The sequence below is a fragment of the Prunus mume genome, linkage group LG1 (assembly GCF_029339155.1).
Source record: "Prunus mume cultivar Tortuosa linkage group LG1, ASM2933915v1, whole genome shotgun sequence".
NCBI lineage: Eukaryota > Viridiplantae > Streptophyta > Magnoliopsida > Rosales > Rosaceae > Prunus > Prunus mume.
Window position 1 is genome coordinate 25,758,129 of NC_142698.1, and position 23,592 is coordinate 25,781,720.

A 23,592-nucleotide genomic window follows, 5' to 3' on the forward strand; every position below is an offset into this window, starting at 1 on the left:
TGTTTGAAGGGCCGAAACCAAGCACAGGTTATGTCCAACTCTGTCACGATAAATATAAGAACAAAGCAATTTATTCATCACATTAAGGAAGTCATGGATTGCTACATTGCTTGGATTAGTAACAGTAAAAATTCTTATCTGACAGCAACTTCAGATCCCAAGTATCTACAGAATACAATTTGCTGTTTTCCCTTGACAAAAAAGTGAAATCGTGAAAAATGGGTACAACCACTATTTGTCCGTTACGTTTTTTCAAATAAGAAAAAGGGGGAGACTCTCCAAGAAAAACAAAGAAAGGAAAGACCAAGATGGTGTGACCGCATCCTCTTGTGATTTGATGACTAATCTTGTGTTGCAGCTCCCTGGTTGAGCTCTGCAAACCTCATGCCAACACGCATTGAATGCTTTAGGAACTTCTCAGCACATCGCCTGACACAGGTTTCCTCTTGCTTCTGCAACGATTTGTGCTTGAAGGTATCGACGCAATCAGTGAAGCATCTCTCAACAAGTGAGTTATACATCCTCAAACTGCAAGCAAATTCATACTGTTAGCAGATTTGTTCCATCCTTCAGAATGGAAATGGCATCAGACAAAGCCTATCAAATTTACCACCACCAATTCATCCTACACAGAACTAGGCAAAGAACTAGTTCAAAGCTATGATAACAGTTATTTTACATGCAAATAAGCATCCAACTTAGAAGCCAGGTACTAAGAATACCTTAACTTTAATCTCGGTTGCTAAATACTAATGACTCTGATGTTCGCTCATTTCCATGCATGTTCTCTTACGCACTTTGCCTAAAATTTTAACTTTTGGGATATTAACATTACTTTCTGTACATGGTTGGATTAGCATTTCAAAATGGCGAAAACAAGTAAATGTAATACAAAATGGGGCAACACAGTTCTCTTATGGATGATGAACCTGAACATGACAAAGTCTGCAGGAATCATGAAATTTGTACTAGAAACGTCTACACGAAAAACACAATTGAAGGTACAAGATCATTCTTCTACCTAGTAACACAAATGCTTGAAAGAAACAAATTCAGGTGATCAGACAGTATCTCATATATTCTTTATCGTTTTATTTGTTACTTGGGTAAAATTCATATGCTCAGGAATAAACAACATTTGCACTAACACATAACTAGTGTAGTTCCCAAAACGTCCAGAAGCAACACAATTGTTGCAATGGTTTTAAGGAGAACTTTTATATGGCTTCACAAAAAAAGAGTTTTCACAAAATTAAACCATGTGACCCAAATAAAAGAGGAATTGTGAAGCAACAAATCTCAGTCAATCAAATGACTTGGATCTTCCATGCTTTTCACAAAATTACTAAATCTTCAGAGGCTTAGAAAAAAAGTTTTTACCCTTTGATTCCGACTTCATCAAAGACACAACGCGATAATAAACAAACATTTGAGTAGCAAATCAACTGGAAATAAAAACACAATACATTGCGCTACAGAGAACAGATTGAAGCAGACCAAAAGATCAAAACATTCCCCACTACAAAATACTTAGAAATGCAAGAACAAATTAAATCATGCAATACCTTAAATTCTATTTTAGAATCACAAGCTTCTATCTTTACAAACACATGGACAAATTTACAAACTTGGATGAACATTTTATGCCTGTGCAGAACCAAATTTCGAGTTTTTTTTTCTTTCTTCATATTATCAAGCAGAAATTCAGATTTGAGAACACACAAGACATATGAGGAAATGTAGAAACTCGAAGGGAAAAATTGGGAAATTAATTAGATAAAAATAAAAACCTGTCGCGGATCTGGAGCTGATCGATCATAGTGGCCATTCTGAGCTTGTCTTCCTCTGGAAGGGAATCCAAATCTCCTATCATGCTCTTGTCCATACTTGGATTTATCAACTATTTCAGGATTTTTGCTAAATTAGTTACTCTCTCTGGAAAATCACGAAGTTGGGGTTTATGGACCAAGATCGTTGTAGCAGATCGCTTCCCCTATATACCGAGTTAAAACCCTAGATTTCGAGGAGACGGATATGATACGGCGCCGTTTGTTAGCTCTGTCTTCTGAGTCGTAGTAAGGTGATAGTGGCCGTTGGATTTGAGCATGCTATGAAAATTCAGAAATTGGCTTTAGGTGCCTTAACTTTCTTTTTCTTTTTAAAAAGAACTAATATGAAATAATAGTCTTTTTCTTTTTTAACAAGAAAACAGTATAACTACACTAACATAATTGGAGGAGAATTCAAACTCGGGTGGAAGAGCACACTATTATTGCTAACTGAACCAACCTATATATTTATCTTTTTTTCTAACTAAGCATTTGTATTTTGTGGGATTTCATTTGCTACTTTGCTTTTTTCCTTTGCCCTTTTCTTTACTAGCTAAATGAAGAAAACAAAAAAGGACTTTATTTTGTGGGTTTACATCATAATTGAAAAGTACAACATAAAGGCTTTTTATTTTAGGTGTAAATATCGAAATGGTCCTTGTATTTTATCTTATTGGCCAATTTAGTCCATGCATTATTAATTTGGCCAATTTAGTCCATGTGTTTGTATTTTTTAACAATTTGATAATTTTTGTCATGGATTAACTAACATATACAAACACAAGGACCAAATTAGTCAAATTAATAACACAGGGACTAAACTGGCCCATGGGATAAAACTCAGGGACCATTTTAACATTTAAGCCTTATATTTTCTAGTTTTAAATGAACAAGATGTGGATTGGACTTAATTGGTTAGAATATTGTTTTGGATTGTAGGCAGTATGAGATTGGAGTAATTCAGTTGTTATGGTTTAGTTTATAAAATTTAGTCTCTTGTTTGTATTAGATCATTGCTTCATATAAACTTTATATATTTTTTTATATATCAATTTATTTTAAGCTATTGTTCAATTTAATTGTATTAGAAATGGTATTGGTAGCTTGCATATGAAGTTAGTGTTACAGAGTTCATAACTTATAGGACAATTTGTTAAGAACTAGTTAAGGATTTGGATTTGCACTACAATCCCGTTTTTAAATGAAGGAGCTTTGACCCTTTTTTCTTGTGTTCAGAATCTCTTAAGAAGTTGTCTGGTCCTCAATTTGGTGGGGTAACACCAACTGGCCGCTAAAACTCTGGACCTCCTCATCCTCTTCTCCGTGCAACAGGTATCACTACATCTAGACCCATTTCTTCTGGCCCACTAAATGCTTTTGAGGCTCCTCGTAAGGTATACGGTCCCTTAGAGTTAATGGGATCAATGAAGTACAAGGTTCCTCCATTGTTCACAATCATGCCATTACTACTCTTAGCCAGGACGACAAGTTTTCGTTTAGGAAGAGCTCCCAAAGCTAATATTATGGTCTTTGATTCTACTTTTCGTGATGGGGTTCATAGTTAGTGGTTTTATTCTAAGTGCAATCCACAATGCATATCGCCTCATTGTAGTTGTGATCCTTTTTGGTATAGTTACTACATTATTCATATGGAATGTTTGTTAGAAGTATGCCTTGAAAGCCAATCATTAGACAAAATCTTCCATGGAAACTTCAATTAAACCAATTATTTAGGTTTACACAAAAGGGCAATTATGTCAACAGAGGTGACGGTCCATGCATGACCATTGACCTATTTGACAAGTCCATGAATTTATGAGATAAGGAAAGTGATCTAATGAGATTAGATGCAAAGTGACCTTTCCCTATAACTCAATCCAAAAATGTTTTTGTCATAAGATTGTTTAACTGGGCATTGATGAACCATAAAGATCGATATGCACTCTATCTACTCAAACATGAGGATGACTAGTCTCGAGTCATTCGTAGAAAGACATTGAGATAAGTGCAGAGGTGCTTGCTACATTGAGATAAGTGCAGAGGTGCTTGCTAGGGAATGAGTTCATTGAGATAAGTGCAGAGATGCTTGCTAGGCAATGACGCAAGGTTAAGCCTTAGACATGAGACCCATCCCTCCCCCCTCCCCATATTTCTTCTCCCCTTCCCCCTTTTTGTTTTTTCACCCACAAACCCCCTTACACAAACCCAAAACCCCAGCCCGCAACCACCCATTTTCTTCTCCCTTATTCCCCCATGACCACCACCACAAGCCACCCTCCCTTTTCTCCCTCTCTCTCTCATTTGAACTCCCCACTCATCTCCGTATTTTTAATTACAACAAAAGGGAAAGAGGTGAAGTGGGTGGGCCCTTTGTTTATTAAAATGATTTATTTATTTATTTATTTTATATTTTAATAGCTCTTTGCATGCGCTTTAGCTGAAGAGGCTTTTTAAAAAAAATTTATTTTAGAATTAAAAAAGATAATGGATAGTTGTATTTTATAAAAATAAGATCCATTATCTGATTTTTCTTTAAATTTTAATTTTTTTAATATGAAAAAGTGTGAATTTATCATATTATCCTCATTTAATTAATAATTTCAATTCTTAATATTTGCATTAACCAATGGTATTTTATGGTATTTTGAATGTTTGATCATTCTCTGCCTTTTGCTTTATATATAGATATTATTTTAATTTATAAAATGGCTAATTTGCCCTCATATTTAACAGCAAATTAGATGAATGTTGAGATTAAGACAATAAGGGGGAATTGACAATAAAAATTAGTTTGTGTACTTAATTTTCCCAACAAATAAAAAAAGGTTGAGAGTATAAATTAAAAGTAACATACAAGTTCATGGGGTAAATTGAGTTTACCCAAAAAGAAAGTTTAAGAAGTTGACTGAGTTTGGTGCTAAATTCCCACACATCACAGACCCTTAATTACAGAGCCCACCACATAACACTGTAACAGTAGATCCAATTAATGCCCAAAATTAGGAGATTCAGGCAAAATAAAAACCCAACAAACCTTCCTAATTCCAATCCTATAATCTCTGTCATTTCCATCCAAATATCTCTCTCAGTCAAAGAAACCTGAGAGCCTCAGCCAACTCATGATGTGGTGGTACCTTAGCAGAACACCTTCTTCAGCTTCAAATGCCAAACCCAATGATCAATATTCCACCATTACTTTACACAATTCCATCTTCCCAGTTTCTGATTCTGGCCTTTTCAATGATATTTGCATTGTTGAAATCCCAAACAAACCCCTCATTGATCACAATAAAGACAACAACAAAAGCAACAGCAAACAAGTAGAGACCTTTCCATGTTCATCATGGGAATGGTTTGCCTATCAATTCTCTCCAACCCAATTCCATTCTGTGGTTGTCCCTCGGGCTCTGTCGCCGGTGTTCAGAATCCAAGTTATTGGGGTCCTGCCTGAACATTTCTTGTGTGCCAAGCTGGTGCAGAGTCCTCATCAGCCTCATGCCACCCTGTGTACCTATTCATGCAGTGGAAATTCACTTCATGATGTGCCTAAAATGAATTGTGAGGATCGGAACCCGTTCGGTGCTGCCTGTGCCCTTCGTGATGGCTGGCTTTATGTTGCAGGAGGCTATAAGGGCAAATCTTCCAGTAAGTACTGCTATAATGTTCATCCAGTTTCCTTCTTTTGTGTATGCCTTGGTCTTGGAAAATATATTAAATTAGGTTCACACTCAAATATAACCAATTACCCAATTAGGTTTGCTGATTGGGTACTCAAGCAAAGAATTTTCAATTTTAATTTTTAGCCATGGATCACACTAAGAATAAATAGGTATATCTGCCACATTGATAATCCTTTTGTAGATGACTGCATACTGAGTTTTTTTAGATGGATTCAAAGCCAGGATTCAAGTGCTTTTGTAACAGATATTTGCAGAAATTTCGGACACAATTTCATATAAATTGGTAACGATCTCCTAACATGGATGCTGATCAACAACTTATGTTTGAGCCCCTTTGGACCACATTTGATTTGTAGTAAGGAACCACCAGTGAAAATTAGATGACCAAAGACTTTGATTTTGATAAACTAGTCTTTGAGGCTAATAAGAATCATAATCATATTTCTCTGATCATACTTAGATTCTCTCCCAACCACACCACTTACCATGTGGAACTTGATGTGTGATATGCAGATATTGATCCTTCATCTTACTTGAATTCGGTTGAACGATTGAACCTGAAGACATGGGAATGGCAATCACTGCAAAACATGCAAGAACCGCGAGCATTTGCAGATGGTTTTACTCACAAGGGCAGGTTTTTCGTGGTTGGTGGTAGCGCAACTCTCAAGCACTCGGCTGAAATCTACAACCCCAGCACCAACTCCTGGGTGTGCTTGAAGTCATTTGTGCCCAAGGAGGCAGATGGGTTCACTGCAGCATCACTCAACGGGCGCTTAATGTTACTTACTTGGTCAGATCAGTTAGGTGTGAAGCTGTGGCTTTGGACTGTATTGGTTAATCCAAATTTGATATGCAGGTGCAGATTGATCAGTTTCTTTCCAAACCAAATTGTTGAGAGGCCAAGACTAAAATCACATGGAGCAAAAATGGTTCAAGTTGGGGGAAAGGAGGTGTGGGTTTTGGTGGGAGAGAGTGATAGATTTTGCCTGCATGTTGATGGATCAAATGCCTGGCCAGTTTTCCCAGCACCAATGTTTAGGCCTGGTGATGGGCATGAAGCTGTGCAAAAGGGTCATATCTATGCCTTTTCTTTCACGGATGGAGTTGGATTAAGTTGGAGAAAAATCCCTGTTTACTCAATTTGAGTTCTATCAGTTTTTCTGGTATTCATTTTCCCCCTAAGTAGATTGTAGAACAATGACTGTATTGCATATTTTCTTAGCATGCAAAACAGAGTTATGCTACAAAGACACAAACTTTGGTGTCTGTAAGTTAAGCAAAACTGCATAACTTTCATCTTTGTCATTCTTGTCCCGTGTTTCCTTCTTTATTAAACAGTTCAGTGCAATAAAATCCCCCTACCTCTTCTTGCATTTTATGATTCAAATCAGATGGTTCTATTTCTCAATCTTTCTGACTTGCTACTACGAAACCAAGGTCGAAAGAGATTCAGAAAAATCAGTCATTCACAAGCGTTGATGAAAGATTCCTCGAAAAGCTAAGGATTGGTAATCCTTTTTTAGCAACATTGTAATCATATCCAATTATAATAATAATACAAGTTGGGTTACGATCTATATCAATGGAAAATTCTGAATCAAAACATTGAAATGAGCAAGGGATGGACAAGCAATTAAAAGTTCAAGCCTTAACCATCTCCATAAGTTAAGATCTCATATGGAGTAACTAATGGACTAAAAGAACATGAATTTTTTTTTCTTCTTTGGTTTGGGGATTGAGACTTACAATTATAGCTACATAACAAAGTCCTAACCAAAGCTTGTACCTTTGCCCAAAAAATTAAAGAAAAATTGATGGCAAGATTAAAAAAATTGGCTTGCTATCAAAGCAAATGCCATTTCGAGTATTAACACATTCACATGCACTTGATCCACAGGCACCGCCTATTGAGGTTGGATGGAGATTCCGATGGCATTTTGGTAAAACTGCCCATTACTGAAAAAGATCATAAATACAAAAACCAATCTCTCCCCAAATGTCACCGTAGTGTTACAGTCACACACATACAAACAGAGAGAGAGAGTGAGATTGAAAGAGAGTGTGTAGGTGGTGAAAGTAGAAGAAGAAGAAGATGCCAAGAAGCAGTTTCTCAGGGATGATATCAGGGCCAAAGGTTGACGTGATAATCGACTTGGGGAACCCCTTGCTCAACCATACCGTCGATGGCTTCTTGAAGATCGGAACCGTACGTGTTTTTTTTATGTAATTTTTTATTTATCCTTAACATTTTTGTTTCTTTTCTTAATTTATTTATGTATTTTGCTTCTGGGTTTTGATCTTTGGGATCAATGCTTCAGTTCAGAACTTGAAAGGCGTCGTTTTTGTTTTTCTGGTTTTGTTCAGGTCGCTGCTACAAGAGCTGCTGCAGAGGATGCTTACTCGGTGGTCAAGAAAGGTATTTTTTTATTGTCATTATTGCCACTCCAACTGTTTGGTTCCCGAGAAACACCGAGGAAAATGAGAGAGAGGAAAAGCTTTAATCTTGAGTCTCTTATGAAAAATCACTCTTATTATGTGTCGGTTTCTTGTCTCATTTGGTTAAAGTGTTCATCATTTCCTGTTTTAGTCTGATGGTGTTGATGGTGTAATCGTTGTTGAATAAGATTTTTGTTTTGTGTTTTTTGTTTTTGTGACATTTACTGATAATTTCAAGCGATGTTTACAGGGAGCATTTCCACTCACGATGCTGAGCACACTGTGAGTAAATACTAACCAGGACCCTCCCTTATTTAATCCACTGGTTCACAATATGATCTAAGAGTTGTAACTAGTAGCTACTTTAAATTAATTTCAGCATCTTCAGTTTTTTTCTCAATTGGTTTTATTTAGTTGATCTATTGCTTCTCGGAGGTCTTACTCTTACTGTGCTAATTTGTTAAAAGAGGTGTGTTGTTTATCAGTACACGTCAGAAAAAATCCGGATATTATAGAATTTTCTAATCCTGCTAATTGGAAATGCTGTTTGTGCAGTTGAAGAAGATGTGTAAAGAAGGTGCATATTGGGGTAAGTAGAGTCATATGTCACTGAAAGTTAGATGTATCATGTATGTATGCATGAGATTATGTAAATCTTCTGGGAAAATGTTTCCACTTCCTTACTTTTGAACTTGGTGAACCGCATCAACAATTTCTTCTATTACACTGACAGGAACTGTAGCCGGAGTGTATGTGGGAGCAGAGTATGGTTTAGAAAGGGTCCGTGGCACCAGAGACTGGGTATGTCTGTTCTAGTTCTAGATAGCTAGTTCTACTATACATGAGCTTTTAGGAAAGAGCAAAAGAATGTGGTTCTTGGTTGAAATGTTAGAACTCTTATGTTCCTCAGATACCTTACTTGGCCATAATTCCTACTCATTCATTTTGAGTTTGCGCATGTAGCTTCTGATATATATTTTGTTTCAGATATCACCACTTACTAATTTATCAAACTCTAAATTCTATGTTCCTCAGATCCTCCCGTTGACTTGCTTTTCGTAATTGTTCATTTTAAGTATGCACAGGTAGCTTATGAAATTATATTTAGGAGATTACATGGTATTTTTCTTGTGAAAGAAGCTCACGTTAAATCTTTGCAGTCTTTTTTTCTCCTTTTGATTTTAATCCATATGCATACCAATTTCAACCACTAATTCATCCCAGGACTAAATTCTAATCATTGAGACATGACCTAAGAACTATCAAAGAGTTCTTGTTTCAGACTTGACTGTCAGTTTTTCACAAAGCTTCAATCATGCCATTTCAAGTTCATGTTTATTTAATAAAGAAAATTTTTGGACTTCAACTAATACTGCTGCCTCTGCTCTTTCTTTTTCTTTTGATTTCTTGCAGAAGAATGCCATGATCGGGGGTGCTGTGACAGGTGCTCTAGTATCTGCAGCCACCAATAAGGGCAAGGATAAAGTTATAGTGGATGCAATTACAGGAGGTGCCATTGCAACCGCTGCGGAATTCATCAACTATCTCACCTGAACATGGCAAGTATTAAATATTCTACCCGATCTCTCTGCAGATCCAGAAGAACTATGTAGTAGGTTTCTTGTGTCTTTTTTCTCATGAAGTTGTTGCATTGTAAAACGAATGTTCAAGTGTTCTTCAACTAAACTACTGAAGGTTGATACAATGGATTATGAATCCCATCTTCAAATATTATCGTTCTCCAGCACTATGTTAGATGCTAACTGATATTGGTGCGGGGAAAATTATACGTTTATTGTTGTTGGGGGTCAATTCATCCTATTTTCACTGGATAAAGTGAATTTATAATCTGGATGCGAATCCTTCAAGAACTGTGTATGCAACAGCCTACACTGGTTGATATGCATATTAATTGATTATTGGCGGTATGAACTTCTATTTACAATTAGATGTTGTACAAAAGTGGCCAAAAGATTCGCTCAGCAGTCAACATTTATATAATGATGAATACTGAGAGATCAAACCTCCTCGAAGATGCATAGCTGATGAAAAAACATTGAATTTTGGGGCAATCATTTTATTCTTCAGTTGATATGTCGTCAACCATAAGCATCTAGAGAGTAGATGAGTGCCTAAAAGCAATTCTCAAAGTAAACTGCAATCTGTATCCCCGTATGCCCTATCAGTGGTATCATTTGTCTCCCTCTCATTATGTGACTAAATATTGTTCTCAGCATGTGACTAAATGTTGTGTGAGAAATAGACACATGCTCACATGATGAAAAAGATAGACACATGCTAGTATACTGGCTGCACCTTCGTTGAATTCACTGAAGGAAGGACTGAGCATCGGCAGCACTTACAATGAATTGAGTTGTAAAGGCTAATCACAAACGGGTCCATTACGCATAAGAAAAGCAACTATATTACATTACATTCAACGAGCAACTTATGCATTATCTTCCATTTACATCATTGATAAACATTTTGTGTAAGGAATCAACGGTTCAATATTAATTTATTAAATGTATCAGACCACCATACAAGTTACAACTATATTACAACTCAGAATCAGGTTCGAAACTGCTCCACAAGATTCATCAGACTATAGGTTTCGGCGTCTGGCCTTGCGCCTCCTAGAATCATCCTCTTCAAAAGATTCGAATCATAAATTTTGGCCTTCACATAAGCCTTAATTAAAGTGTTGTATACAAAAGTATGTCTTGCATACTTGGCTTTCGTAAGTTCTTCAAACAACTTCTCAACGTTCCCTACATCACCATTCTCAGCGAAAGCCTCAATTATTGAAAGAGTGGTCTCCAACCATGGGGTAGAATTCCTGACACCATTGCTCATTGTCGAACTCATCCCCAACTCTAGAGTCTTAATGGCTTCCTCTACCAATCCTGCTTTTAAGCAACCCAAAGCAAGATGGCGAAAGGTTATGGCATTTGGTTTGCACCCATCCGCCATTATTTCCCTGAAAAGCTTAGATGCTTTATCGATAAGCCCATGCTTGCAATACACAGATATCATAGAATTGAACTGCTCAGTAGTTTTCAACCCTTTTGCTGCCTTCATCTCTAACCAAAGTTCTTCAGCTCGGCTCAGTTGGCTGATTCTACCAAATGCTTCAATTGCCATCACATAACTTTTAGACCGAACATGGGGGAGTTCCTTCACTAAACCCCAAGTTCTCTCTAACTCCTTCTCCTTCCCTAAGTAACCATACAACATAATTAGAACATCAAGTGTTGACCAGTTACTACCTGTAACTGACTTCTCTAAGGCTTCAACATATGCTTCAGCTGCGGTATACAACCTTGCCACTGCATGGGCAGTAGCTACGATGCAGTGAGATATTTCATTCGGCTCAACTTTTGCTCGCTTCATATTGGAGTATACCTTCATCAGTCCTTCGATATTGTGTTCGTTGGCTTCTATTTTCATGAGAATGTTGAATGTGGAGGCATGCAGAACCACTTTATCAGCCCTCATTTGTGCAAGGATTTTCACTATCAACTTTTTACGCCTTGAAGAGGAATGGAGAATAATGAGTCGATTAAATACCAAGTGTGAAATGGGATGACCCAATTCCCTCATTTTCTTCATACACTCAAGTGGAAGCCTTATTGCACCCTTATCCAAGCACGCAATCACAAGATTGTTGTAAAGCAGCTCATTTTGAAACTCAAGAGGAACGCGTGTAAAGAGTTCTTTACCTTGAGATATCCCATGAAACTTGGTTGTAAATTCCAACAGATAAGAGTAGTCTAGTTCCTTTGGCCTGTAGGGCCTTTCTCTGATCACCCATTCCATTACCTGTCAAAAGCAATAGCTTTAGCTTTAAAATCCATCAACCCTCCACCAAATTGGTCCAAATTTCAAAAGGGTAGTAAGATTGGTGGTCCTGCTGCAGTATGGCTAGTGGGAATTGGGCTGCTAGTCATCAGAATGTAATTTTGCAGGATCAATATTGCACTAATTTATAGTTTATCACACATGGAATGGAATCTTAAAAGGCAATACCTCCTTATTTATCCCAGAAAAGAAAAACAGCAAGACCTCCCTTTACCTGAGGCTAATTTCTTTGGCTATCTACAAGAGCTTATATAATATTCCCATTGTAATTTGAGAACCCAGAAACAACATAAAACGCAATGCTCAAAGTTTTACCCAAAAAAATTCACATTTTTCTTTTCCTCAATTTTCTCAGCAACTAAAAGGCAGGCAACTAAACAAAGACAACCAGTTAAAACTGCGTATTATCAAAATGAAAGCAGAGAGAGAGAGAGAGAGAGAGAGACCTCAAGAGCGCGTTTATTCAACTTGAGCTTCCGAAGACGGTTAATGGCGTGAAAGATGTCACCTCTATGAATGGGAAAGCCATCACCCATCCAGCTCTGGAAAGCAGACCCAACTGGTTCTCCATTAGGCAGCTTCTCAATCCTATAAGATAAGCAGGACCTGGGTTCTTCTCGTTTTGACTCGGAGACTTTCTCGGTAAAATCATTTGGTGTTTGGGTGCAAAGAAAAAATTTGAAGCTAGACGAGATTTTATTGGCAGGAAAGTATGGGACATAAACTGTTCGAGGTTTCGCCTGAACGAACCTGCGCTGTATCACAAGGTACAGCGTTTGCATGCTCTTACTCGGAAGCAGCAAACACTGAAAGCAATTTACATCAGGTGGCTGCTAAGTGCTAAAATTCACCCATTTACTTAAGCCCAAAATCTGAAATTCAAGCCAAGGCCCTACCTAGAAGCCCAAATTGACTAACCCAAGTTTATAAATCTCTAATTTTCTAAATGCACCCTAAAATCTGATAAGGAACAACATTGATAAGATTTTAGATTTTTCGTTTTGGTTGCTGGCTATACTACAGAAAAACTTGTGTGAAACAAGAATAATATGATTTTGCAATTATAGACTGCTACATGAAAAAGTTATCGTGACATGTTATGATTGTTCATTTCACACAACTGTTTCTTGGGTATATACTAATCAAATTATTAAATTGGTTGCTTTTTCTCTATTCTCAAAAATTTATAAGCAAATCAAAGAGAAGTATGAGCTTATTATAATGGACAAATATTTTATACACCAGTAATTAACCAGTGGTTACTTCAAATACAGAAGTAAATGGCTCTTTAACTAATCAATTATATTTGAAGACTTTGAATCCAATTCCAGTCACATCAGAAGAAATTTGTTTTAATAAGATATGGATCATGACCAGTACTTATGCTGGTGTCACGCAGACAGGTGTATAGTTTGTGTCTTCTAAATTAATGGCTCAAAACAAAAGTCAATAAGAGCTCTCATTTCATCTTCAGCACAATTTGATCTCTCATTTCCAATCCCAAGCATGCATAAGATACATATGCCTCAAAATCAAATCCAGAAGAAAGCATACCAGGAAACACATATATAATTAAGAAATATGTAACATACAGATGTAGCCACAACCCACAAAGCAAATCACAAACCCTAGCTAGCTAGCTAGGAGATCATGGATTTGCAGATCAAAAGGCAATCTTATTTTACAATAAGCACTAAAACCCAACTTGGAAATTCAACTTTAACACTCCTTTTCTTATTTATAGAGATCATGGGCTTGTCTTGGCCTTGTCATAGCTTTGATCATTTGTGGCAGCCACATGAGCTGCAGCTGCAGTTTGATCCACACTTGCAGTCATTTTCTGCTCCATAGCTCATCTCAGAACCCTCATAATACCTGCAATCATACCATGAAATTAAAACAGAGTTAATGTGCATGGAAAATTTGATGAGAGTTTTTTTTTTTAAGAACGTACATCTTCACAGGTGCAACCCCAGCAATGATGGTCTCAGTAGAAGTGGTCTCTGAGTAACTCAAGTCAGGGTAGGCACAACTACACATATACACATATGAGAAAAGAAAATTAGGCAAAACGAAAAAACAAATTAAATAATTCCTAAATGTTCTAGAGAATGATAACATGCATGGTTAGAGGAATAGAAGAGTTACTTGCAGCCACTGCCGCAGGAGCAGTTTGAGCCACACTTGCAACTACCGTTGTCGCAAGACATTTTTGTTAAAAGATTTGGTGAGTGAAAAGGAGAAGGTTGTTATAATGCTCGGTAATTGAATTCACTCAAAGCCTGGGATGAGTGTTTTGTGAGGGCCTTGGCAGCTCTTTAGAGCACCTCCACCGCAGGCATAGAGTCGGGCAAAAGGCCCCCCCAGATAGAAAACAGCTGCGCTTCCCACCAGCCAAGCTGGAGTTCGATGACGTCAGTGACATCATCGCATCCCTTTTTTTCCAACAATCCGTCCTCGTTTTTGGCTAAAAATTGCAAAAATCGAAAAATCTGAATTTTTAAAAAATACCAAAAAATTCTGTATTTTTTCCCTATAAATACATAACCATTTTATTTTTTCCCTCACATTTTTCTACTACTTTCCATTTGTATAAAAAAACAAATGGCATAAAAAATTGCAAAAATTCAAATTTTTTAAAAAAATACCAAAAAATTCTGGATGTTTTCCCTATAAATACCTAACAATTTTATTCACTTTCCACACCAAGTCTTCATCCAAAATATAAATAGTGATACTACAACCGAAAATATAATCTAAAAACTTATTAAAATTAATGGTTTAAAGTATAAAAATAGGAAATAAAGTTTAGTAATTGCTTAGACTCCAACAGGGAAAGAAAAGATACTGTCCAACAGGGAAAGAAAAGAACCCACCTCTCCAATTGAATTGATTGATATCCATCCACCTTGATTTTTGTGCTAAAATTATATATTTTCATTTCGTGACGAAAGAATATAGGGGGGGTAACGCTTCCTGTGATCGCTTTGCCAAGGTAAGATGAGAAAAATTTGGCTCTTTAAAAGGAGTTATCTTTTAAAATTAATGTGGTTTGGACACTGTTAAATTTTTTCACTTTTTTTTTTGGGAAAGTTTGTCAATTTTGCTAGAATTTGACAATTTTCAAACCCACATAATTTTAGGAGCTTTACTATATAAGGAAAAATAAGAGGGCACGAAGATAAAATGCTCAAGTGCCTCTAAATAAGAACAAGCCGTTCCAGTTATTATGACTGTTATTCTTAGACGGTGACATTAACCGTTGGTGCATCTTTTTTGTTAAAATGATTGGTCTTTAATGAAATTTTTTATTTACTTGGGTGCACTTAACATAAATATTAAAAAATTTACTTTAAAAAAAACATAAAATAAAATGAAGCAACGAAAGAAGGACATTCAGCCCAACAGTTAACAATTCAAGTTTCCAGGACTTAAAAATAATTTTCTCCGAAACCTTGTGTGCACTAGTGTTCTTTTTCTAAATAATACAGTTTCTTTCATAGCTTTGTTTAATTGTGTTTGTAATATAATTCTTAAATACTAAACTTTCAACTCTGGAGGTATCCTTTTCAAAACTTAAATACAGTACTGCCAATGTTGGGATCTTATTTCGTGTCATTCACGTCCACCACTCAAATTTGTGATCTTATTTGTGGAGGAGATGTTCCTTTTTAATAGTCAAACGGGCTTTTCATTTTTCCTTTCCCACTTTATGCTTAAAATTGATGACAGTCCAATCTTTCCATCAAAAAGTTTCTGGGTAGAAAAAAAAAATTTAAGAAAAAAGGCACCAAATGGTTGCTTTTTATTATATATGTAAGACTCATTTAGATTCAACAACTAACCAGTGTTATGACAGACTGGTCATTTTCTGTAGTTAAATTTCTAAGTGAAATTTTCTAGGTTTTGCTTGATCATATGACAAATATCTTTTGGGTTTTTCTATTGCGTACGTATGGGTGGTTGAAGACTTGAAATCCGATTCCAGTCACATCCGTAAAAAAAGTATTATGGATCATCATGACCAGTACTTGTGCTGGTGTCATGCATCCTTCCATATAGTCTGTGAAAACCCCAAACAGACATGCATCAAAGTCAAATCCAGAAGAAACGAGAACAACAAACACATATACTTAAGAAAGATCTAACATACAAAGGTAACCACAAGCCACAAAGCAAATCACAAACCCTAGCTAGCTAGCTAGGAGAGATCATGGATTTGCAGATCAAATGGCAATCTTATTATTTTACAGTAAGCACTAAAACCCAACTTTCATGTCTTTTCTTATTTATAGAAACCACCATCACAGCTTTTTCTTGACCTCGTCTAGCTTTGGTCATTTGTTGCAGCTGCATGAGCTGCAGCTGCAGCTTGAGCCACACTTGCAGTCATTCTCTGCTCCATAGCTCATCTCAGAACCCTCATAGTACCTGCAATTATAATACAAATCAATTTAATTTAATTTAATTTAATTAATTTTAACCTATTTTTAGCATATATGTCTTGAAATTAAGGAGTCTTGTTTGGGAGTGATTATTGAGAGGCCAACAATCACTTTTATGAAGAATCACTTCTCCAAATAATCACTTTAAGTGATTTTATTGGGAAGTATATGCAAGGTGCTTCTCTCGAGAATCACTCCCAAACGACCCAAAACATAGTTAATTAGCGCTCGTTTGGGACTGCTTCTCTAGGAATCACTTCTACTTATAAGCGCTTCTACCAAAAGTGCTTTTATTATAAAGACGTTGAAATTTTCATAAGAAACCGAAGTGCTTCTTGGAAAAGCACTTGGGACTACTTCTTGAAGAAGCACATGACAAGTGCTTCTCCAAAAAGCGCTTCTATGGCTCGAAAGCGCTTCTAAATATTTCTGCTAAACGTTATCAGAAACGCTTTTGATTGTCAGAAAGCGCTTTTAACTGTTCCAGAAGCACACCCAAATAGGCCCTTAATGTGCATGGAAATTTTGATGAGAGTTTATTCCTAGAATTACTTACATATTCACAGGTGCAACCCCAGCTATGATGGTCTGAGTAGAAGTGGTCTCTGAGTATTCAAGGTCAGGGTATTTTTTTCCACATCTACACATATATCATAAGACAAAAGAATATTAGGCAAAAACATTTTAATTAATTCCTAATTAAGAATATTAGGGGAATAGAACAGTTACTTGCAGTCATTGCCGCAGGAGCAGTTTGAGCCACAGCTGCAAGACATTTTTGTTCAAAAGTTGGTGAAGGAGAAGGAGATGATTCTTGTACCGCTAGGGAATTGGATTCACTCAAAAGTCTAGGATGAGTTTTCTTGTGAGGACCTTAAGCTGTCATTTATAGAGCAGTTGAAGGTTGAAGTGGTAGACATCCACCGTACACGTGGAGCAATCCTGGACGTCTAGATAGCTAGGTAGAATGAATCAAATTTTAAACAGATTACTTGCACCGGCCAACAAGGCAACAACGCAAATACTCCAACGGAGATCCATCCACCTTGTCTTTTCTGTCTTGATTTTGGGCTATAGAGCCCATGGAACTTGTTTTTTTTAAAACTAAATTAATACCCTAGCCTAGGCATACCTTATCAACCAACCCCACTGGACTGACTTTTCCTCTCTCTCTCTCTCTCTCTCTCTCTCTCTCTCTCATCATTAAAATAAAAATGAAGAGGCCTCGTCATCTCCTCTCTGTGCTGGAATTATCAACACGATGGAAGTCGTCCAAGTCAAGCCTACCTTTTAGACTATGTAGCAAATTGGCAATCACTATGAACTGAAATAGCTAATCTAATCCAGTTTACCACCTGCAGTTCTTTACTCTTCTTAGAATGTATTTACGTGAGAACATCATATTTCCTGAAACCTTCTTGACAAGGGTGATGTTTATGCGAATCAGTTGTATTGTATATGTAAAAGTCAGAAACTGGAATTTTTGGATTCCCTCTCTCTCTCTCTCTCTCTCATGATGGCAAAATAGGAATTGAAATTGACTTTGGTGTTCTTGCTTGTATGAATTATTAATTAGGGATTTTGATAAATTGATTAGTCTTTGACATGTTAATTGAAGATTTGATAAAGGCATAGTTTCTTATTTACAATTGATGACATTTTCTGGCTTTTAATTAGATATTTAACTATTTAAGTATGTTTTTATCTACATGTACTAACATTTTGAAGGGTAAGGCTCATATGTCCCCAGTGTATTTTTTTGTCATTAATAAAATTCACCCGTATTGTCAAGTTTTCAATAGGTTCAAACTTAAGACCTTTGATATGCAAGTCAATACCTTTTTCTACTGGACTAGACCTAATGCTCTAAAATTTAAATAGAGTATCAATGTTGAAAACGGAAGTTTGGGATCTAATTTCTTATCATTCATGAGCACCACCCAAATGAATTCCCTCAACTATTGGACTAGACCTAATACTCTAAAACTTAAATTGAGAATCAATGTTGAAAATGGAAGTTTGGGATCTAATTCTTATCATTCATGTGCACCACCCAAATGAATTCCCTCAACTACTTATTTATTTGTGGAAGAGTTCTTCCTTTTTCATAGTGAAATGGGGTTTTCAATTTCTTTTCCACTTGCTCTTTCCATCAAAAAGGTTCCTTTGCATAAAATTTTCATGAAAAAGGCACATGCGCATCCACCAAGTGGCTGCTTTTTCATATTCATGTAGAAACCAATGTTATGAACCAGAGAGCTATGATTATGGTTTTGAAAAAACTTGATTAGATGAAGCTAGTCATGGTTAATTGCTAGATTCAATGGCTTGTCTTTTTATTATTATATACATGAAGCTCTCTGCCTCAAGGCAACTAACCTAGGCCTTGTAGCAGTAAACAAGATAAAGATTCACTAAAATATGGGCAAAGCCTCAGACTAATAAATCCATAGAAGTATCAGTCCTGGAATGGACAGATCGACCAAACATACATGAATTGACAAAATGGTCATTTTCTGTGGTAAATTTCTGAGATTATTATGCTATGGTATCAAGTTATCAATCAACTTCGGGCTTATCAAACACCCCATATCACTCTCCTATTGAAAATAATATAAAAATAATAATAATTGCACTTGTTTTGGATAAATTAAACAATTGTCAGTTTTATTTAAATAAATTTTAATTGACCTAAGTTTTGTTTTGGCCGATAATTAATTGTCTTGGTAAATGACATCTTAAGAAGGCATGAAGTCTGCTGCTTGCTTGGAAGACTTATTAAATGCACACATCAAAGAGATGAAAGAAAATTTTGAAATGTTCTTGTCCGGGGTCCCAGAACAATTAGTATAATTTTTTTTCTTATAGACATAAACTTTGGTGGCCCCTTTGGAATCCAACCCACTACGATCTCTTAACGTCTAGGAAGGTTGATGCTAAAAGACAGTCTAAAAAGGGCTTTTGGTATGCGATACAGTTTTCAAAAACAACACCAATCGAATTGATTACATGTTTAAGGAATGATATGATAGCTCTTCTATGTGCACATCGCTAGTGATTTCTGACCTTAAATGCAAGTGGTTTCTATAATGGAGTCTGTGTATCCTTTTACTTAGTATTTTCCGACATTTTTAAGTTAACCTTGACTCGTCAAATTCTTGATTCAAATTATTGACACAAATTTGTTAATTTCTTTTTATACAAAAGAGGCCTAAAGATTCATGAGAAAGAAAGGGTGGAAGACAAGACTTTACTTTAGATATGAAGATAAGTACTCTCTCTGCACTTGCAAGTTGTGCTATGCCAAATCTCTGTCCATCCTCACTTTTCGTGTTTGATTTATGTTGTTGTAGTTTAGTTCTCCTCACATGTGTTTTGGAATAGACACAGAAAAGAGATGAAAGGAGCCTCTCTCATTATTGATCAACCATTTCCTATGGTGGGCCTTCAAGGCCTTCTATCCCCTGATTGTGGACCATTCTTTAATCGTGACTCCAAAAGTGAGATGATATTCTCTTCAAATCTCTTCACCACTTGTGGCCTACTTTTCTTTTTCTTTTCCTCCCAGGTTCTTCTCCATTTCCCTTCCATTCTTTTTTTATTAAAAACAAAAATTAATTTAAAAACAAAAACAAGAAATAAATTCCTCCAAAGTTATTCTAACTTGCTGATATCTTGTGGGGTATTAAAATATTAAACATGTTGGCAAAGTTATTATCGTCTGAAATCCAAACGTAATTGTTTTATGTGGTTTATCATCTTCTTCGCATTATTATACCTGACATTGACATGTATAAAATAGATTACATCAATGATCCAATGTCTATATAGTATATACTGTATTTCAATACTGTGTGTGCTTAGTGTCAAAACTTAGAATTAGAAGTTTATATTGAGAAAATAATTAAATAGTGACATCAGAAAACATAACAAAGGATCTGAATCGATCAGACACATAACCAAGGATCTTGCAAATCAAATCACATTAGTGAGCTTGATCTTCATTTCAATCTGGTGATTCAAACATATTTGCTAACATGATGAGTCTGTCTGACCACTAAAAAGAAAAATCATTTGTTCATATTTTGAAATTTCATTTTTGGGTTACAATACATACATGGGTATACTGACACTGAAAAGAAATGATTGCCTTACAGAAGTGTAGTTCTAAACTGAGAGTGTGATGTTCATGTGCAAAACTTAGTATGGATACTGCAAAACAATGTAAATCTACAACTCACGTTGGCTTTGAAATACCTACAATCTGAATTGAAACTCTACAACTCAAACAATTGATCATTGTGCTATGCCGGCAAAACAATATTCTTTTCTGCAGAGATATCACTAAACTTTAGTCAACCATAATTTTATCTAAATGGAGTCTGTCTGAAATTTCACCATTCACAAGCATCCTAAGACCAGTTTTTAGCTCTGGCACTCCTTCCTCCAAAACAGCACATACAGGGAATATAGAAACATCTTGCACCCTTCTTTTCAATTCTTCATACACTTCTTCAGCACCGTCTTCATCTATTTTATTTGCTACTATCAAGGATGGCCGATTTGATAAACCCTCTAGATGGTACTCAAGCTCTAAAACTAAATCCCTAAGCTGTTCCCAAGGCGGTGTTCCCTTTCTACCATCCAATGCAGAAGCCAAGTCTACCACATAAGCTATAACTTTTGTTCGTTCTATGTGCCGCAGGAATGCATGTCCAAGTCCGCGATTCTCATGTGCACCCTTGATGAGTCCTGGAACATCAGCAACTGTGAGTGAAAAGTCCTCGAAGTTCAGATTCCCCAAATTGGGTCTAAGAGTTGTGAAGGCATAATGGCCCACTGCAGGCTTAGCCCTCGATATAGCCCCTAATAGAGTGCTTTTACCGGCATTTGGCATTCCCACTAGGCTCACATCAGCAATGCTCTTTAGCTCTAATATAAGAACAGCTTCAGAACCAGGCAAACCAACACGAATGGACGACTCCTCATCATCAAATACTTTCACAGAGGACACATTACCCAAACCACCTTCCCCTCCACCAGCAATAGTTATTCGTTGGCCTTGTACAGTCAATTCAGCAACATTCAACTGAAGTTGTTCTTTTTTCTCTGTCTCATCTTCAGTGCAACTCTCAGATGAAGAAGATGAAGATTGAGAATGAATATCAGTTGATCCAACTTGGGTGGTTTTGCCAGCTGATTCCTCAACGGTTCTTTGAGGTTGAGATGATGAGCTGCCAGTATCCTCTTCTGTATTTAGGCTAGAAAGGGCACAGTGCTGGTCAGATCCAGTTGCATCACCAACAGGCATACCTGGAATCTCCCATGGATCCAAATCTTCAGAAAAATGGCTTACAACTACAGAAGGAATTTCACCCTTCATAATATGAATCACAGTGCCAATGGGCACTTGGGCAACCTACCCAAAAAAATAAAAGAGAAAAAAAATTTACTATCAATTCTGCATTCTGATTTGGATAGGTGGCATACGACAAACTATATGGCACAATCATGCAGGTAAGTAGGACTGCTAAACACAGATACCTTATCTGCTCCTCTGGTGCCAATTTTATTCTTTGAGGATCCATGTCCCCCTCTCTGTGCAATCTGGAACGACATAACTAATACTCAATAACAATGGTGGACCATAAAGCTAAACATAGTTCAGAAAGATGGGAAAGATAAGAGGTACATACAAGGTGAGGTTGCAAACCGCTGAAGTCCCAAACTCTTGGGGAACATTCCAAAATCACATCACCACCTCTTCCACCATTCCCACCTACATTAGCTCCGGGGTTAGATGGAAAATGCAGGAATGCCACAGAGAAGAAATTTTCACAATTTCCAAAAGAAAAATCATAAAACTGTTGAAGTAGCTTGATTTGAAGTAAATATATAACACGCTGCTCAATCAAAAGATGATTATAGTCATTGAACTATTATAGAGAACCAACCATCAGGTCTTCCTCGGCGATCATGCCGACTACGGCGAGTGCTGGTGCAACCACTGCCACCACCACCCCCTTTAGCATAAAGCCTGAACCTGTCTATCATTCTCCTTTCCTACAAAGAAAGAAAGAAAATCCCAAATATCCGAAGATATGTTGCTTTAGAAAAAGACAATCAAATGAAGAAAACTGGGAAGAATAAGGCCTGATGAGAGAGAGGCAGGAATGTAGCAACCTGTAGAGGGGCAAGCTTTGACTTCTTGTGAGGAGCATCACAGTAGGAAGAAGAACACAAAAAAAACCATGGAGACTTGGAAGGCTGCCTCAAGGCCTTTATGTGCAAAAGCGATTTTGTAAGGTGCGCCCGCATCTGTCTTATTTTTCTTACCCCTCAAACTCTTCTTATGCCTTCAATGTAAACCAGCTATCACCTTGCTATCATGTGATGCTAGAGACGCAGAAAACAAAAACGGAATATGATATAACAGTGAGAAAGATGTTTTCTTTCTGAAATTTTTAGTCCATTGCATAAATTAAGACGGCCTTTCAAACGGACAAATGAACAGCTACACATCTATACAAGAAATTTTGTGCTATTTAATGCATAACTGCCACTAAACTCACCACAATCATCACCAACCTTCAAATTTATCATGGGTTTAATCTAAGAAATTAGCCAGAGGTCACCCTTTATGTAAATTACCTTATACACTATATTATCTATGCGAATCACAAATCCCTTTTACTTAAAACTACCAGCAGCAAGAAACTGTATATTACCAGAGGAAACAAAAAGGCAGGAAACAGTATAGAACGAAGTCCCAGAAATTATCAGTAATGAATAGAGATAAACAAACTATATGTTGCAATCAAAGTAACAAGGATAGCATCTGAATTAGAACACTGTTTATGCTTGAACCCACAACTCTTAAACCCCATGAACACTAGTGGTTAAGAAAAATATTCGAAATACCAAAAGAAACCGAAGCTAGTCAGCGTTGGGGAAAAACAGAACCCACAAAAATGTCCTCATTGAATATAGCAATAATCAAGGAGAATCATAGAGAATACCCACCTTGTTAGGCGTCGCTGTTGGATTAGAGGATGAAGGAGGTTGAAGCTTGCAACTTGCGACTTGCGGGGGAGAGAGAGCCTGCAACGAGAACGAGGGAAAGCAAGCGCTTGCAGGCTGCACAAGAAGAACAGTGGGTGGGCTGGTGGGCTGGTGGGCTGATGGGCTGATGGGCTGGGAATGATTGGTGGGCTCTAAGATCAGATTAAAGCTTTAGAGCCACAATATTTGGAAAATTACAAATCCATGTACAAAGATAATCGAGCTGATTACCAAGATTAGTTAACTCATCTGCTACCATATTTGCTAAGAAAAAAA

General features: G+C 36.8%; 7 protein-coding genes across 8 annotated transcripts; 2 read left to right on the forward strand and 5 right to left on the reverse strand.

The window, feature by feature from the left end:
* Positions 1-53: 53 nt before the first annotated feature.
* On the reverse strand, positions 54-2,033 carry TIM9 (Tim10/DDP family zinc finger protein). The gene is made up of 2 exons (XM_008225355.3): positions 1,791-2,033; positions 54-528 (listed from the first exon to the last, which is right to left on the reverse strand). The coding sequence occupies exons 1-2, from the start codon at positions 1,883-1,885 to the stop codon at positions 342-344; spliced, it is 282 nt and encodes a 93-aa protein (XP_008223577.1). The 5' UTR covers positions 1,886-2,033; the 3' UTR covers positions 54-341.
* Positions 2,034-4,856: 2,823 nt separating this feature from the next.
* Positions 4,857-6,885, forward strand: LOC103323351 (uncharacterized). Its single transcript, XM_008225344.3, has 2 exons — positions 4,857-5,474; positions 6,023-6,885. Exons 1-2 carry the CDS (start codon positions 4,949-4,951, stop codon positions 6,655-6,657), a joined length of 1,161 nt encoding a protein of 386 aa, XP_008223566.1. The 5' UTR covers positions 4,857-4,948; the 3' UTR covers positions 6,658-6,885.
* Positions 6,886-7,503: 618 nt separating this feature from the next.
* OEP16-1 (outer plastid envelope protein 16-1) lies at positions 7,504-9,679 on the forward strand. The gene is made up of 6 exons (XM_008225332.3): positions 7,504-7,718; positions 7,877-7,928; positions 8,199-8,230; positions 8,504-8,537; positions 8,682-8,749; positions 9,362-9,679. Exons 1-6 carry the CDS (start codon positions 7,605-7,607, stop codon positions 9,500-9,502), a joined length of 441 nt encoding a protein of 146 aa, XP_008223554.2. The 5' UTR covers positions 7,504-7,604; the 3' UTR covers positions 9,503-9,679.
* Positions 9,680-10,433: 754 nt separating this feature from the next.
* LOC103323331 (Tetratricopeptide repeat (TPR)-like superfamily protein) lies at positions 10,434-12,653 on the reverse strand. The gene is made up of 2 exons (XM_008225321.3): positions 12,256-12,653; positions 10,434-11,770 (listed from the first exon to the last, which is right to left on the reverse strand). Exons 1-2 carry the CDS (start codon positions 12,589-12,591, stop codon positions 10,520-10,522), a joined length of 1,587 nt encoding a protein of 528 aa, XP_008223543.2. The 5' UTR covers positions 12,592-12,653; the 3' UTR covers positions 10,434-10,519.
* Positions 12,654-13,360: 707 nt separating this feature from the next.
* Positions 13,361-14,117, reverse strand: LOC103323321 (metallothionein-like protein type 2). Its single transcript, XM_008225310.2, has 3 exons — positions 13,958-14,117; positions 13,764-13,841; positions 13,361-13,684 (listed from the first exon to the last, which is right to left on the reverse strand). Exons 1-3 carry the CDS (start codon positions 14,017-14,019, stop codon positions 13,591-13,593), a joined length of 234 nt encoding a protein of 77 aa, XP_008223532.1. The 5' UTR covers positions 14,020-14,117; the 3' UTR covers positions 13,361-13,590.
* A 1,801-nt stretch (positions 14,118-15,918) lies between these two features.
* LOC103323310 (metallothionein-like protein 1A) lies at positions 15,919-17,144 on the reverse strand. The gene is made up of 3 exons (XM_008225301.2): positions 16,984-17,144; positions 16,811-16,894; positions 15,919-16,240 (listed from the first exon to the last, which is right to left on the reverse strand). Exons 1-3 carry the CDS (start codon positions 17,028-17,030, stop codon positions 16,147-16,149), a joined length of 225 nt encoding a protein of 74 aa, XP_008223523.1. The 5' UTR covers positions 17,031-17,144; the 3' UTR covers positions 15,919-16,146.
* Positions 17,145-20,312: 3,168 nt separating this feature from the next.
* On the reverse strand, positions 20,313-23,400 carry LOC103324067 (GTP-binding protein Obg/CgtA). 2 transcript variants are annotated; one of them, XM_089055922.1, is made up of 6 exons: positions 23,278-23,400; positions 22,438-22,650; positions 22,209-22,317; positions 21,951-22,033; positions 21,799-21,861; positions 20,313-21,673 (listed from the first exon to the last, which is right to left on the reverse strand). In XM_089055922.1, the coding sequence occupies exons 2-6, from the start codon at positions 22,570-22,572 to the stop codon at positions 20,606-20,608; spliced, it is 1,458 nt and encodes a 485-aa protein (XP_088912048.1). In that variant the 5' UTR covers positions 22,573-22,650; positions 23,278-23,400; the 3' UTR covers positions 20,313-20,605. The 2 variants fall into 2 exon arrangements, with proteins under 2 accessions (XP_088912048.1, XP_088912051.1); XM_089055925.1 differs by having other exon boundaries at positions 21,799-21,875; positions 23,278-23,368.
* Positions 23,401-23,592: the final 192 nt, after the last annotated feature.